This window comes from Rosa rugosa, chromosome 7, assembly GCF_958449725.1.
Source record: "Rosa rugosa chromosome 7, drRosRugo1.1, whole genome shotgun sequence".
NCBI lineage: Eukaryota > Viridiplantae > Streptophyta > Magnoliopsida > Rosales > Rosaceae > Rosa > Rosa rugosa.
In genome coordinates, this window is record NC_084826.1 from 17,969,670 (window position 1) to 17,987,625 (window position 17,956).

General features: G+C 37.4%; 1 protein-coding gene and 1 long non-coding RNA gene across 4 annotated transcripts; one reads left to right on the forward strand and one right to left on the reverse strand.

Moving 5' to 3' along the window:
* Nucleotides 1-1,452: 1,452 nt before the first annotated feature.
* Nucleotides 1,453-3,975, forward strand: LOC133720068 (beta-galactosidase 13-like). The gene has a single exon (XM_062146254.1). It carries the CDS (start codon nucleotides 1,453-1,455, stop codon nucleotides 3,973-3,975), a length of 2,523 nt encoding a protein of 840 aa, XP_062002238.1.
* A 4,469-nt stretch (nucleotides 3,976-8,444) lies between these two features.
* LOC133721633 (uncharacterized) lies at nucleotides 8,445-12,127 on the reverse strand. 3 transcript variants are annotated; one of them, XR_009852283.1, is made up of 6 exons: nucleotides 11,247-12,127; nucleotides 10,256-10,335; nucleotides 10,010-10,053; nucleotides 9,274-9,420; nucleotides 8,854-9,002; nucleotides 8,445-8,728 (listed from the first exon to the last, which is right to left on the reverse strand). It is a non-coding gene; the product is annotated as an uncharacterized LOC133721633 (long non-coding RNA). The 3 variants fall into 3 exon arrangements; XR_009852281.1 differs by having other exon boundaries at nucleotides 10,010-10,119; XR_009852282.1 differs by lacking the exon at nucleotides 10,010-10,053 and having other exon boundaries at nucleotides 11,247-12,126.
* Between the last annotated feature and the right edge of the window lie 5,829 nt (nucleotides 12,128-17,956).

Sequence of the window (17,956 nt, forward strand, 5' to 3'; positions counted from 1 at the left end):
AGATCAAAGAAAAATCTCTCAATCAATCACACCCATTACCTGAGCCTTAGTCGAACAAAGCTTGCCATCAATTACACCCAAGACTGAATCATAAAAACCATGGCCAATTCAGAATTGTATTGTAAAACAATTAATTGTTTTTAAAGATTGGGAAGCACACTAGAAACATTTCGGAAACCCAGATTCCAATTCAAGCTCAGATCTTACATGCAACAATCTCAAACTCTTCACCATAATCACCAACCACAAGTAGCTTTACATGAGAGTATCAAGACTTGGACTTTGATTACAGTTGAGGTGGGATGAGATTGGAATCGAATTGGGGAAGAAAACCAAGAAAAGCAAAGGGGGAAGAAACCCAGAAAGATAAGAAGAGGTTTGGAATTTTATGATTTGGGTGTGTATGGATTCTCTCTATCTTGACTGAAACTTGAAGAAGATGGTTCAAAGTTGAAGTGGGGAAAGAGAGAGAGGTTCTTGTTGCTGCTGACACTCAAAGATTAATGGAAATGAAGAAGAAGAAAGAAGAACTGATAAGTGACGATGAATATTTCTATAAAAAAAAAAATATATATATATATATATTTCTTTTGTTTTTTTTATTATATGAAAAAAGAAGAATTAAGAAAAAAAAGAATAAGGGGTAAATCAGTCATTTTAAGTTTAAAATTGCCAGCTGTCAACTTCCGTAACGGACGTAACGGCTTTAGGTACCAATCTTCGGTCGGGCTGAGAACCTCAGGTACCAAAGTGATATTTTTTGAAGTTTAGGTACCAAAAGTTATAAGGAGGAAAAGTTCGGGTACCGTACGGACAATTTTCCCAAATCAAAATAGACCTTGAATCTTAAAGCAAAATATAAATACATTTCAAAAGATTATACTATATGTATACAGTACACATTTCTAATATTTCTTTACATTGAAAAGTGTTATTGTGTTCTTAAAAACTTACTTGGTTGTGAGGCTTGTAAACTATTGTTAGAAGTAATTTAGTAGTTAAGGATTATATATTCTATCTATAGTAAAAGTTGAAAAATGAAAAACTAAATTGAAAAAACTGTATAACGGAGAAGTTTGATCACCTGGCTGGCTCGGCCAGTTGGCCCAGTTGTATTTTACTATATGGCAGTAACTAATTTCTCACAAATAATCACTGGTTCTTTTTTTCTAGAAAAGAAGTTCAAGAAAGCAAAACAATTAAGTGGTTTTTAGTTACAAGTTACAACTTACAATAGTGTAATACGTACCACCCTCAAGCAAAAGAAAATTAAAGGAGCAGAAGAACGAAACAAAAACTAAACATTGCAGTTCCATTTTTTCCTCCGCTTGCTTATAACTAAAAACTTATACCTCTCATATATATTCTTTTGTAATTCGTAGAGTTTTCATGCAAGCTTCTGGCAACAACCTCCATCAACAAGGAGGCATAGAAGTTTCTTCACCGAACACAATGACGATACGAAGCTGTAGAGTCCTCTTGATTGCTCTTGTTTCCATGGTGATCTCAGCCGGGGCGACGATAGCCCATTCCAAAGGCCATGTAGGGAATCAAACGCTTCAACATGGGCCTGTGACATACGATGGCAGGTCACTGATTATCAACGGAAAGCGAGAGCTTCTGTTTTCGGGTTCAATCCACTACACCCGAAGCACCCCAGAAATGTGGCCTGATCTTCTCCGAAAGGCCAAACAGGGCGGCTTGAATGTGATTCAGACCTATGTGTTCTGGAACATTCATGAGCCTGTGCAAGGTCAGTGCAATTTCAAAGGGAACTATGATTTGGTGAAGTTCATAAAACTAGTTCAGAAGCATGGAATGTATGTGACACTTAGAGTAGGGCCATTCATCCAAGCCGAATGGAACCACGGAGGACTCCCATATTGGCTCAGAGAAGTCCCGAATCTCCTATTCCGTACTGACAACGCACCGTACAAGTACTACATGAAGAAGTATGTGACCATGATTGTGAAAAGGATGAGGGAGGCGAAGCTATTTAGTCCACAGGGAGGTCCCATTATATTAGCACAAATTGAAAACGAGTACAATCATATCCAACTGGCGTATAAAGAGATGGGATACAGTTACGTCCGATGGGCAGCGAACATGGCGGTGAAGCAGGACGCCGGAGTACCATGGATCATGTGCAAGCAGATGGACGCTCCGGATCCGGTGATCAATACTTGTAACGGAAGGCATTGTGGTGATACTTTCCAAGGGCCTAATAAGCCTAACAAGCCTGCTCTATGGACCGAAAACTGGACTGCTCAATACCGAGTATTTGGTGACCCTCCTTCCCAGAGGCCAGTGGAAGACATTGCATTTTCGGTTGCTCGTTTTGTTTCGAAAAATGGGGTTCTAACAAACTATTACATGTACCATGGAGGGACTAATTTTGGCAGAACAAGCGCCATTTTCACGACGACTCGCTACTATGACGAGGCTCCCGTTGACGAATATGGTCTGCCTAGAGACCCTAAATGGAGTCACCTTAGGGACTTACACAAGGCTTTGAAACTATGTAAGAAGCCTTTGCTTTGGGGAGTTTCTGGAGTCCAGAAGCTAGGCAAGGACACCGAGGCTCGTTTCTATGAGTTGAAGGACAACTCTACAATCTGTGCTGCCTTCTTGGCCAACAATAACTCTAGAACTGAAGCAATTGTTAATTGGCGAGGTCAGGAATACTACTTGCCGCCTCATTCGATTAGCATTCTCCCCGATTGCAGGACTGTCGTCTTCAATACTCAAACAATTGTGTCGCAACACAACGCGAGGAACTTTGTTAGATCAAAGGTTGCCAATAATTTGAAATGGAAGAAGTCTCAGGAACCAATTCCAAGCATCGTTCAAGTTCCTATCAATAGCAAGACACCTCTAGAGCTTTACAACTTGTTAAAAGATGTTTCAGACTACGCATGGTACACCACCACCCTTCGGTTGAGCAGGCGTGACTTGCCCATGAAGGCAACTATTAAACCAGTTCTACGAATTGCAAATCTCGGTCATGCAATGCTTGTGTTTGTTAATGGCAAATATGTTGGTTCGGGACATGGGAGCCACGACGAGAAGAGCTTCATCTTCCAGAAAACGGTTAGCTTTACGGAGGGCGTCAACGAAATAGGACTATTTGCCATGACAGTGGGGCTCCCAGACAGCGGAGCCTACATGGAGCACAGGTACGCAGGGCCTCGAGAGATTATAGTTCTAGGGCTGAACACAGGAACCCTAGATCTCTCACAAAATGGGTGGGGACATCATATTGGTCTGAACGGAGAAAAAGTAAAACTGTTCACCGAGGAGGGATCCAAACAAGTTCAATGGAGCAATACAAAAGGAGCAGCTCAGGCACTAACATGGTACAAGACATATTTTGATGCTCCAGAAGGACGTGACCCGGTTGCAATCCGAATGACAGGCATGGGAAAAGGAATGATTTGGGTAAATGGCCAAAGTATTGGTCGACACTGGATGTCCTTCCTTTCTCCACTCGGGCAACCTACTCAATCAGAATACCATATCCCGAGATCCTTCATTAAACCTAAACAAAATTTTCTTGTTGTATTGGAAGAGGAGCCGATGAAGCCTGATGACATTGAGATCCTAACAGTCAACAGGGACACAATCTGTAGCTTCATTACTGAGTATCATCCACCAAACGTAAAGTCGTGGGAAAGAAAAAATAGCCATTTTCGACCAGTGTTGGATGTTGTCAGAACTTCGACGGAGCTCAAGTGCCCGAACTACAAAAAGATTGTTGCTGTTGAGTTTGCAAGCTTTGGTGATCCAACTGGGGTATGTGGAAGCTATGTCTTGGGTAACTGCAACTCCCCTGTATCCAAAGAGATTGTAGAACAACATTGCTTGGGAAAATCTAGCTGCGTAGTCCCGATTGACGACAAGCTTTTCTTTAAGAAAAATGATGCGTGCCCAGATATCAAGAAGACACTTGCTGCTCAAGTAAAGTGTGCTTATTAGAGAGTGTTCGATGTGACAAATATTAATGATTTGGGTGATCCTCATTGTTTATATTAGCTTAAAATATCTACCAATTGTGATGGTTAAAATGACCAATTGTGCTTAAAGATCGATATTTATTCTTCATTGTGCGTGGTATGCAGACTGCCTAGGTAGGCACAGGCAGGCACGTGCACGGCAAGTGATGACACCCTAAACCCTAAACACATGACCACACATCCCATCTGCATAGCATGCAGGGCTGTAGAGCAGAATATTCAAAACCGTTATTTTTGCACCCCACCCCAAATACAATAGTGTATAGGGAGAATTCCATAAATGGTCACTTAATTATAACTCATTCGACACTTTGGTCACTGAAGTTTCAAATATATCACTTTGATCACTCAACTATTATACTCTCAATCACTTTAGTCACCCAATGAGTATTTTTTTTAATGAAAAAAAATTAACAAAGTGACTAAAGTGATTGAGTGTAATAGTTGAGTGACCAAAGTGATATATTTGAAACTTCAGTGACCAAAATGTCGAATGAGTCATAATTGAGTGACCATTTGTGAAATTTTCCCTAGTGTATATATTAACTTGCATGCATTAAGAGCAAAACAGTATAATAAACATAACCAAACCGATAAATATAATAATTAAGACCCCACCAAGTTGCCCATTGGCTAATTTATTTTATTCTTTTATTTCTAAGTTTTTTTATTTATTCGTTTATTTTAGGGTGATAGTATCTGAACTTCAATTTTGATCACAATTAGTACTTAAAATTTTGATTTCATTTCAAATGATACCTATCACTAACTTCTATTAATGTTCCGTTAAAAACTGACATGTGCAAAACACATGACCTATATTCAATAGTAGTTTGACAAAAATACCCATTTAAATAATTTTGTTTACTAAAAAGATCCTAAATAATAGTTTGGTCAATTAATATGTTAATAAAATATAAGTTCAATTAAAAATAGATATTAAAATGTGTCTCTACCCTCTTATGAAAATAAAAATTTAAAACAAGATCTCATCAAAAATTAATTTGTTTTATAGATACACACAAAACATTTCAAGTAAAACTATAAAACATTTTTCAATAGAGGCTGACCTCTTCTACCTCAAAAAAAATAAAACTTTTTTTTTTGGATAAACTATAAAACATTAAAACCAAAAGTTTACCAAAACTTGCGTAATTTTTCTTTTGGGTGGTTCTAGTTGGACCTCCAACTTTTTTAAGTTATTAATGGACTTTGTCAAGTCATATGAAAAGACAAATAAGGACATAGTGAGAAAAATGAAAAAAAAAATAATGTTACTTTTCTTACCTCTCCAAATATAACATTCAATTAAATTGGTTTTTTCTTTTTCTGGAATTTCCTGATATTACCATATAGTTTTATAATTTACCTAAAACAACTAAGTAAAAATAATAATTTCTATATATAGCCCATCATTTAATACAAAAGTAAATTCAAAACAATCTGATTTGAAATTTTCTTAAACTAAATTAATTGAATATTATGATATAGTTATTACTCAATCTTCCAACCCAAAACCTTTGGAATCCTTCTTTTAGCAAATTCAAAGGGATTTGAGCAACATATCAAGATCAAGAATCAACGCTTTGATTAATTTTGGTGGAGGCGAGACATACTCATAAGAGAGCAATATCGTGTGATTTTGATTCATTCTTATTCTTGTGGTTGAAGATAGAGATAAACATTAAAAAGTAGATTAACAGATTATTGTATCTCATGTTCAAGGGTGTTTTAGTAAAAATAAGGAGATCTACTTAGCTTTTCAAGTATTCTAAAAAGTAAATTAGAGGTGTACTAAGTATAGGAGGTCTAAATAGCAAATTTAGAGGTCCAACCAGAACCACCATTTTCTTTTTCTTATCATTCATATTTTTAATTGCAATTGAAAGTTTTTTTATTTATTATTATCTCATTTTTTATAGCCACAATATAAGTGAAAATAAGTGATATTACAAAAAAAAAAAAAAAAGGAAAAAGAAAAGTAATTTTACAAGCTTATCATTGAAAAATGAGTCACATGTTAGTTTTCAACGGAACATTAACGGAAGTTAATGATAGGTACCGTTTGAAATGAAATCGAAAAGTTCAAGTACTGGTTGTGATCAAAATAGAAGTTCAGGTACTATGGATAAGAAAGATGATAAGTTCAAATACCATTTATGATAATAACCCTTTATTTTACTTAAGAACATGTAATGCAAAAACACTAAATAGGCGAGAATATTCTCACTTCTAAGAGCGCGGCCATCCGGACGCACAAAGACTATATAATTGAATAAAATGTAAGAGCATACAATGCAAGAAGACTAAATAGGCAAAAACATTCTCGCATGCTGATAACCCCTCCAAGTCATATAGTTTACATGATTTGGAGGGGTCATTAATCTATTCTTGTAGCACTTAATTTTTGAAGAATTGAAATGTCTACCCAATCATATTTCAGCCATGTGGAAGCTTAGAGGGCCATGATCGACCATCTCAAGCAACAATGAGACTCTGCCATTGAGCGTAGTTTTCTGCATGAAGAATAATAAATGAGATTAACAATCACATGGCGCATCAAAAATTTAGTGAAGTTTAAATTGTGATTCACACAAAACAGGGGGCAATAGCTAATAGTTCTTTTTGCAAGGATTTATACTTCTTTTGCTCGGGGTCTAAAAAGTAAAAAAGAAGTTGAAATGCCAAGAAACCCAATTATTTAGAGCACAAAAGGGATACATATGTTATAATATAATTTTTATTTTTTAATATGCTTTCACGACTGATGCTCAGTCTTGTTGGACTACTAAACTAGATTGAGAATCACTTGATCGTCATAAATCTAGTGAATATTGTATATTGCTCTTGCATATCTAAGAGTCATGCTATAGTGCACCACTTTTTGGCGAGAATTGACGCTTCTTTTGCTTGGGGACTAAAAAAGAAGTCAATATGCCAAGAATTTATTTTGAGCATGAAAGGAATACTTACATTTTTATTGAAGCAAAAAGTAAAAATTAGAACCAAAAATATATATATCATTTGCGACGACATGATCTTTCTATAATATAATTTTATTTTTTTTATAAAATTAAGGGGAACTTCATTATACACCCAAATTGTCATTCATTTATTAGATTAAACTCACCCCTAAGGTTCTTTTAATATATATACACTCAAATCTAATAACTAGGTTTATCTCCAAAAAAAAAAATAACTATTAACTAACATAAATAATAAAACTTGTTTTTGTTAAAAATTACTGAAGATGCCACAAAGCCCAAACATATTGCAGATAAAATTGTCGCCCATAGACATCGCCCAGAACATAACCAGACCCTTTATTGAAGCAATCGAAATCAATACTTGGATAGGAGGTTATGTAATCTCCACATTTAATATTGCTCTGTAATCTCCACATTCAAAGCGTCACCAATATCACTGAAATTATGCGATTTTGTTGTATTTAATTTCAAATTCAAATTGGAATATAAATGGATCGCACAATTAGAGGTTGATGGGTTGCCTTTGTTTGGCTCCACATCCCTTTAATTAGAATGGTACGGTGGATGAGCTTTTTGTTTGCTTCTTGTTCAATAGGTATATATGTATCATTTGGTTAATTTTTCCTCAAGAGGTACTTATGTTTTGGTTCTTGTTCAATAGATATGTATAGTATGCATTTGGTTAATTCATCCTCAAGAGGTATTTGTTTTTTGGTTCTTGTTCAATAGGTATGTGTAGTATCACTAGTATGCATTTAATTCTTCCTCAAGAGGTATTTGTGTTTTGAATTTTAGTGTTTATGTTGTTCAATAGGTATGTGCCATTTGGTTAATTCTTCCTCAAAATGTATTCGTCACTACACCAAAAAACGAAACAGACGACGGGTAAAATTCGTTGTCTGATTTGGAGGATCACCGTTGTGTATCGGAGCGTTGTGTGTTTAAAATTTGCACAACGGTGCTGCACCGTTGTATGATATACAAACAGTCGACATATTTTTGTTATCACCGTTGTGTCTTCTCTCGACAGATGCCAGGCACAGCTGCCACACAGCATGGCAGGTGCATCCTTCATACAACAGATCTTGTTTTCAAGCTGTTATTGGAAAGCCTAGTCAGACAACGTATTCTTTAATTTCAGCGTCGTCTGATATACCATCACACTTCAGTTGTATTGTATGTCTGTTGTGTGAATTGGTTTTGGACAACATTAGTTCAGTTTTTATCGTTGTGTGATCGTAAAATGAGAAGACATTTTTTCTTTAAAACCATTGTGTGATATGTAAAGAATGCATTGAGTGAATGGCAAGTTTTGTGTATTCAGACAACGTTGGATTGCCACACTATAAAACTGTTGTACGATCAATTTCATTTGCTATATTTTGAGCATAGCTCCATTTTACCTAATGAACAGTGATCAATTGGAAACAAAACACACTGCAAATCATCAAATGGATCCACCAATATGCATTCATATTAGTCATTGTTCCACAATCATGAAACCTAACAAGCCAAAGTGGCATATGTTCACTAAACAACCCAAAAGTAAAATGATCGACCTAGTACTTTGATAATGAATTGGTACATAATACTTGAGAGAAATCAGGACTTTTAGCTTCACATTGGGTGAAATGGTTGGAGGAAGTGGTGGGATGTGGGATCAAATCTAGCTCTCCACCTGCCTTTCCAGCACCAACTATGCACCATCCTTTATTTGAACAATATGATCTGCAAAGAGCAAAAATATAATGAATAGATAAATTCGAAAATAGAATAGTAAGAGCATTTGCCTTTAGTATCAAAAGTATGAAGAGTTAGTGATAAATATATATATTTGAAAGCAGAGAACTGACCAAGGCAAGTGCATGAGGTAGTAGCTCCCTGCAGAGGCTGCTTACTTCTTTCCTAATGGCAGCAACATTATCTGTTGATAAGTACCCGTATCAAAGGAATGCCACATCCTCTTCCAAGCAAATCAATGCATACAAGGTCCTCAACGTAGCTAAGACATTATGCAGCAGAAACAAACAACGATCAGTTATTGGATTTATTCTCACTACAATACTCACTAGAAGAACCGAGTACTCTTTGCTTTCTCCCTATTTTTGTAGTTATGACACTTCCATAATAAAGCGATTCAGTAGATCCTGCTCTCTTAAGCAAAATGCATCCATCTAATTTAGACAACAATGAGAATTTTAACATGACTAATCTATAGCGATGCATCTAATATATTGTGAACACAAACCATAAGTTCTGAAAAACTATATCACCTGAAATTCGAGACTTTGGAGAGTAGAACTTGTAAGGTTAGATGGAATGACAGGGGAAGGTTTATTCATATGTTCTGATCCCAAAGCTTTAAATGGTTTGCTTCTCTTTTGAGCTGTCATAAACTCTGCAAGAAGTGCCTTGCTGACCTGTGTTAAAAACCCAAAATATTCCACTGCTTTAGAAATTACTCTGATGTCAGAGCAAAATGTATTATTTATTAGTAATTCTGATGAATAACTGACTAAATAGTACTTCTCCAATAGCATATTTTCACCATTTATGGCTCTGCCCATGATTTGATAAACATATTCTTCCTTACTAATAACATATGACCCTAAGCAATTTCAATATATACCTATAAATCTATAATACGTAGTACAGAGCCAACAGCTTATATCTGTTATTCCAAGGGGTTCAAATTTCCGCATGGTTCTCAGTGAAACTATGCAATAACTAACTAATCTGAGTGAGTATGAAGTATGCAATCAATTTCAAACAAAACAAACTTGTAATTGGGAGGACAAAAAGTAATGTATTTGCAAGAAGGCCATTCCTATTATTCCGATAATTATGTGTCATAAGGCTATATCCACTAAACCATTTGAACACACACCACATCTCAAAATACAATGTTTGCGTTTTTTTTTTTTTTCAATTAAAAACTTTCTTCAGTTGCTGACAATTCATATCAATAAAAATGCTGCAGTTTGAACAAAGCTCTATAATTGGCAGTACCTGCTGCATCAGAACGTTATTAAATGATCAAGTATATAGTTCCCCTGACATATACAAGGAAAGACGAATAACCATAAATGATATTAACCAATAACAACATGATCCCCGGACTGCAGCAAGAAAACAAACCAAAAAAAAAAAAAAAAGAGATAAGTGCAAGTTATGAAATAACAAAAGAACAAAGGCTAAAGGCAAAAACAACCATCGTTGTATGGGTCTGTCATTGAGAATGTGAAGAAAGCTTACCTAATCTTAATTTCTTGGACATGTGTATCTGATATGGAGTACAACATTGTATAGTTTTTAGAGCAAACACCATGTATATACTGATCATAATGGAAAACAAAAATTAGATAAATCAAGAACAAGAAGATGACCAAGAGAACTGTACTAGAAATATAAAAGGTTATGTGTGTGATTGTGTTTGTTTGTTAGTGGCAGAGGGGTGGAGGTATTCACGTACTCAATCCTAGTGTTTCTACATTTCAAAGAACTGAAATTGTGATTGGAGAGTCATTGTTTTTATTATAAAACAAGCTTCTTATAACTTCGCAGGGATTAACATTCAAAAAGCATATCCTCCATGAACTTCCCGGAAGTAAAAACTTATTTCAGTAGATCCATATAACATTGAAAATCCAAATAGAACAGCTACTACCTCGGCTAAACGCTGCACAAACACTAGACTGCGCAAGAGCAAACACAATGTCACGTGCTGCTACAATTTCAATAATTTTTTACCTCTTTCGCAGAAAAGGCAGAACCATGGCACAGGTAGTCTATATCTATCAGAGTTTACAACGATTTTTATGACTAATGAAGCTTAAGTGCATTAAGATTTTCAACAAATTAAGATTGTTAAAAGAACCGAATACAAGTTCCAAACTTCAATCTTAAAACTTACAACTTCCTACTGCAACCTAGCACCTAAGCCTTATTATACAACATGCTTTCCAAGTATTGGTATCAATATCACACAAAAAAAGCTCCAAATGCAAATCCTAAGTAGAGCCTGTAACACGTTAATACCACTAAGAATTCAGCACAGGAATAAAAATTAACAATTAACAAGTAACATAAGCATATTAACAACAAAATCCCATCACTTGTTTTTTCTACTGAATTAAATCCAAACCAGCACAAACCCCAGAGCTCTTCATAAAACTCCAACCACCAAACCATCGACAGCCCCAAATTTTCACCTCCATTAAAATCAAAAGCAACTATATATTTGTACCTGGAGATGAATATTGTAAAACCTCTCCCGGGCATCGCTCATAGTGATAGCTCGGTCACGCTTGGAACTGATTTCACTTCGTTGAAGCTTCTTAACGCTGTTAACGAACCCCATTCATACCGCCAATACGGGGTCGTTTCCTCACCGCTGCTACCCTCCGACCACTACACGGCCGAGGATTTGCCAATATCCTCCTCCCCCCTTCCATCAAACGAAACTCAAAACACTTCCAAACTTCAATTCAACTCTGCTCCTCCTCTTCCTCTTCAATTTTGCAATTTCTGATCTTCTGTAGCATCAGAGAAACCCTAGATTCTCCAAGAAAGGAAAATTGGGGGAAGAAAAGATTAGGGATTTAGGTGATTAGAGAGACGAGAGGAACTCTCTCTCCCTCTTTTGGTCTGGGCTCGTCGTACTGATGTTGACGAAGGAGAAGGTGGTGGAAACGGCGATAGATCGGAGAGGCAGTTGCAACCCTGACGCAGTTGGGCGAGAGTTCGGAGCCGGACGGCGGCCTGGTAACGACGAGGGAGTGGTTCGAAATTGAAAGGAAATTGGGATTCAGATAAATTAGGGTTTGGAGAAAATTTGGTAATGGAGGTAATCTTTGATTGGATTTCTGTGAATCGAAACGAAAAGGAAACCAAGGAAAAACTAAAGACGAAGACGTCTGGGTGTTTGGTGATTTGAGATTTCAAATTGATTCAATTGGGGAAAAGTTTATTGAGGAGATGGGTCTGATCCCTTGAGGAGACGGCTCGAAAAAAAAAGGAAAAAGACTCTTTCGTCTAAGTGTTGAAGCTAAACTTGAGTTTGGAAAAAGAGGGAAAGTTCCGCTATATGCAATCAAAGTATGTACTTTGGCGCTTAGGCATTACTCATTCACACAACACAAATCAATAATTTTGGTTGTGGGAGCATGCAATCACTAGATATATCTCGACCAAAATTTGGAGGTAATAAGAGGGAGTGGGTGCCATTTTGGGGCAAATCTAGACACGTCCGAATCTTCTCAATATATCTTCATTTATCATACAACAGAAAGTAAAAAACTGTTGTATGATATTTTGCAAGTTACACTCATACAACATATATAACTATTCTGTTGTGCTATGTAGTTCTAATTTGGAGCCATATTTGAGTCGAGCTAGGAGGAAAATGTGCCACTTTTTTTTTTTCATTCACACAACAAACTATTCTTATAAGTGTTGTGCAATTACCTTCTAGCTAAAAACTTCAAAATTTTAACAGCCATATACAACGAAAGTTTTTTAAATGTGTTGTATGATTCAATTTCCCTCATCACACAACAAAAAAAAAAAATTCGTTGTGCAAAAAGTGTTGTGTGTTGAGGTTATTGGTGTAGTGCGTGTTTTGATTCCTGTTCAGTATGTATCATTTTTGAATTAAAGCAAGACTTTACAATGATCACACCCTCTATCACCTACAATAACACATGTCCTCTTTTAGAAAACTAAGAGCATCTTTAGCAATGATAGCCATTTTCAATCAAATTTTAGCCAAAATAGGTAAAAATTTATTTTGGCTAGCCACTTTAGAAATACGTCTGCATCACTTCTTTCTATTTTAGCTATATTTGAATTTATATTATTTATTGAATGAAGAAAAAATAGTTTGTAAATTACATAGAATGACTTAAAAAGGAATGTTTTGAATTAACAAAAATAATAAAGAGACTAATCTCGCTCTCTATATTTAGGAGTGAGATAGCTAAAAGTTAAAATTGATATCCGCTTTAGGAGTCTGGTGCAGCTGCTGAAATTGATAAAAATATATACATGCTCTCCAAAATAACTAAAGAGTCAAGATACAGAGTCTGCTAAAGATGCTTTAATGAACATGAAATGATTGTGCTGACAATTTTATACCTACACTAGAATGTTTATTAGAATCAAGAAGCAAAAGATATTTTCAAAATCTAACAAATGATGATAAGTGGACCAAGAAACTATTTTAAAATAAAATTCAAAAACCCTAGCCGCTGCATGCGAGCATCCTTTATGGTAAGAAAGGAAAACCCTAGATTTCTTAGAACCCTGTTCAGCGATCATGGACTCTATAGATGGCGGTGAGGCTTGCTGCTTCTCTTGGTTTGGCCGATGGTAGGAAGCCAGTTGATATCCGGCCACCGAGAGGGGAAGGTATACGGTGTTCGCTGACGTATCTGGTGGATAAGCTGTTGACGGTGAGAGTCTTCAACAAAAATTCCTTCATGGGGATGTTTCGCATGCATGGCAACTGAATGGTCGATACACGGTGCAAGAGCACAGTGATCGATTCTTGTTCATCTTATCTGACCCTTCTGACTGGAACCAGCTTCTTCGTGGTGGTCCTTGGGGATTTGATCGAGCATTGGTGGTATTGGCACCGTATGACGGGGTTGGTTAGATCAGTGCAGTGCCTCTAAATACCCCAGCCTTTTGGGTGAAGGTTAAAGGCCTTCCTCTGGCTTTTCATTTTGAACGCTGCCTCTACTGCCTTGGTTGTGCCCCAGGAAGATACTTGCAAAAAGACATTGTGGAGTTAGATGCGGGTCGAATCAAGATCCAAATAGAGGTTGATCTGATGCAGCCGGTAGTGTTCAGCAGGTGTTTCATTGTAGAGGATGGATTGGACCTTGATTTGGAATTATTCTTCGTGAACATGTATGGCCGGTGTCATGATTGTGGATGCCTTAGACATGTTGGACTTCCATGTTCAAGTCCACCGCTGGTGGAGGTTTTGAGGGAAGCTGTCTCTTCGGCACGATGTAATCTAGAACTCGTCTTAGCAAGAGTAGACTGTACTCGTATGGCTGGGACATCTATGGTCGTTGGAGCGCTTGTGGGAAAAGAAGGTGAGCCCGGGTTAGCTCAGTTCATGCTGGCGGCGACTCCAAAGCCTCAAACTCGTAGGGTTCTTCAGACTCGGATGCAAGGAGTGGTGAAGGTACCTCTAGCAGCACCCCAGAGACGGAGGAGAGTGTTGGTGATGGATTGGTTGTGCTTAGTCCTGCTGTAGGTTTGAAGGCTCATGGAGGAGGTAGTAACTAGGAGCCTTCCTCCGGTGAGGGGATTGTGGAAAAGAAGATTGCACATGTTGCTGATGTGCGACGAAAACGAATGGACGATTTTGAAGTCTCTCCGAAAAAGCCTAAACTTAGCCTAGCTGTGGGTAGAACTAACCTTGATATTGTGTCCATGGGTTTGGTTGTCCTAAATTCATCGTAGGAGGGGGCTAAGAAATGGGGTCATCCTCGTGGTGCAAAGAACAAAGTTAAGGTTGACTGCAAAGTAGTGAAGACCTTACCTATGAAGTGCAACAAGGATTCAAAGAAAGTGGAAAAGTTAGTGAATGGACTTCCCTAGTTCACTTTGCTGACCGGTGGAGAAAGACACCCCCAAATCCCCCTAAGGAAAGGAGGTAGTCTCTGTTTAATTAATTTGTTTCAGTTAGAATAATGTCTATGCTAGTAGAAACTTCTCTAGAAGTCTTTGTAGAAGTATCTTGGTCTCTCGTACCACAATGGTGTGCTTGGCGTAGTAAGGTTAGATAGAATAGTTTGCCTACATGGTGAGTTGATTTTGTTAGCATAGACTACTCAGAACTTACATTGTCTATTGAAAGTAGTCTCTTTGTGCTATTTTTTTACCATGATCATGAGTCATATTAATTTATGAACTCTTAATTTCAAAAAGATGATAGGTGGAGCAATGTAGAATGAAAAATAACAAACCTTGGTGAGAGAATATCCCACCATGTTGAGAAATAGAAAAACCTAAATAAAAGGTGTTGGTATATATACCGCCTAGGCACAAATATCAGAAGCACAAGGCTTACTAGCTGCTTAAAATGATGCCGATAACGCCCTGACATGATGCCGATACCAAACACTAGTGGTATCGGGTGGACCACAGCTAGTCCCACATTGGAAACAAAGGGGTGACAAGCTCATCCCCACACTATAAATACATGTCTCTCCACTCATTCAAGGTAAGCTATCACTCTCCATTTACTCCTACATTTACTACATTCTTACATGTATCTGACTTAAGCATTGGAGGGTCGAAGGCCGGCTAGCTTGGTCTTCCCTCTGACCTCTGTTCATGGTTGGCAGGTACGGTTCTTGGAAGTGGAAGCTCTCATGACAATCCCGTTTCAACCACAGAAACAATTGGCGCTAGAAGGAGCCCTCCGGTGGTGCCATGAGCTTACCACGAAGCAATTCATCATCTCACCGGAAATTTTTTCTTCCGCAACAAATTTTCTCTCTCCTCTTGGATCTCCATCTGTTAACACACCAAGAGCTCATATCTTCACATTTTTTCTTGATTTTCATCTCTCTCTCACCTCAACATCAAAATCAAACCATCTCTAATTTCTGGGTTTCAAGTTTACAGAAAGCTCAGAGGAGAGAGAAAGTAGATATGAGTTTGTCTCTCTCCTCCGTGATTGATCTCTTGTACCATTATGCAACTCACCTCTTTCATACAATCTCAATCCAATGTCAAATGTCAAAGGGTCCTGGATCTTGAAAAATAAACAAATTTGAGCTTCTGAGTTTCAGTTTACAGTGTAAGAGAAATGTTAATGTTACAACCGAAGGGTCTAGTTAACATTAGAGAGAGAGAGAGAAGCAGTATAGTGGTTCATCTCCCACTTTGGGAGAGTCTACATCCACTTTAAATGCTTTACTATATGTGTTTGGGCCTTGCGGCCTAACAAGATTACAAGAGATATAATGGGATCTTGAGTAAGTGGGAATGAGTCTCCTTTTATAGGGAAGGGAGGCTTCTTCCTTTACATGTTTTCCAATGTGAGACAAGAAGTCCCCTTTCTAGTTTTCAAAGGCTATTATGGAGGCAACTTGGCAAGGTCGGAAAGGTGGCTTCCCGGCAAGGTCTTGGCCACTTCTGACTAACACAGCGTAGCTTAGACGTCGGGCTACAGGATGCATATCGCGGTTGGGTCCCACCATGACTTGTGGGCCCACTAAGAGGGTGTTACTTATGCTTGGTGATATAGCAAATTCTCCATACTAGTGGAGGTATGTACAAGAAACATTCATACAATGACACACCACATATATTTACTAAAAAAAAAGAAAGACAAATATATAACTTACATTCGAAAAGAACAAATGGAAATAATTGTTTTAAATAAGAGAAAAATCAAGGATTATTTTATTAAATTTGAAATTTGTGTATAAATTACTCACAATTCAAATTCAAAATTTAAGGAATATTTTCTTTAGTTAACATCCTATTTAATTAAAAGGGAAAAATGTGACTCTTCAAAGTTTCCTCCCAAAACCCTAGAGCGTCTTCCGGCGTACTCAAACAACGCTCATTCGGTGGTGGCCTGGCATCTATGTCGGCTTTGGTCGGGTGATGTCAGGGCTGCTGCCGGACGAGCCTCAAAGGCTTGCTGATAGTTGTTCTCAGTTTGTCTATTTGCTTGGAGTCTAACGGCATGCATCACTGCCAGATCTTGGTCTGTTGGGCGCTGCGGCATGTGGGATCAACAGCGACATGGTGGGTCAAGGGGCAACGCACAGGTGATGGCTTTGATGGAGGCGTAGGCAGCGGAGATGTTTGGTGGTGACTTGGTGTGGTGGAGATCGATCCTGATGGGTTAGGTCTTCTCTTGTTGGGTTCGCTGAGGGCTCCGGTTGATAGCGTCGGGTGATGATGGTGGTGTTCCTCGTGGCGGTAGCGGGGCTGCTGTGTTAGACTGTTGGCGGCTTGGGTGCGACATGGGTTGGATTAGGCTGCTTGCTGTTAGGCTTGGGCTAAGGCAAATTGTGGGCTATTGGGTTGTGGGTTCTATTTTTAGTTTTTGTTTTAGCTAAATAATTCCCTATTGTTTTATGGCCCTATGCTTGTTAGGTTAGGTTGCTTAATGAGCCCTAACGAGTGTAGTTTTGCTTGTCTATTCACTATGCTTTTTCCATAGCTTATAGGCTCGCTTTTAAGTGAGCGATAAGTTCGAATATAGTTGGTTTATCCTATGTATCACTATGGTTTCACCACGAAGTCTTGTTCTGCCCATTGTGAGGCAGCGGGCCGGTGGATATGTAATGGCTTTCTTGGCATGAGTTTTATTAATGGAATTACCATTATTTCAAAAAACAAAAAAAGGAAAAATGTGAAAACATCTTAATTATAGATACACACCCTATAAGGAAGGTTTGATCATGTGAATTGGGTTTAGATTAAAAAAATATATGGATAGGTTTTTTCTAATACAAGCTTTATTTTTTAGGTTTATATCTAATTTTCTCTAAGATTAATAATAAGCTTTCATGACTCTTGCTCAATCTTGTTGGACTACTAAATAGACCTGTAAATAAATTGAATTTTGATCCGAATTCGGTCTAGATCAGTGGTTATTAAACGGGTTTAGATTGAAAATATGATCCGTTGATCCAATAATAGTCCACATCAATTAATCCGTTTATTTAACGGATCGAACACAGATTGAGGTTGATCCGATCCGTTAATGATCCGGTTTGTTTTTATAATTATTTAATATATTTTTTTATGAATACAATATTTTGCTTACCCTAATGTAGTGTTCAAAAAAAGAAGTATTTTGGTTATTTAATTCAACATTTAGTGATACTCTTAAATTTTGTTTCAATATTTTATTGAAGTTTTATGAAGTATCATAATTAATAAAAGATTTAATAATATTATTTAAAAATTAAG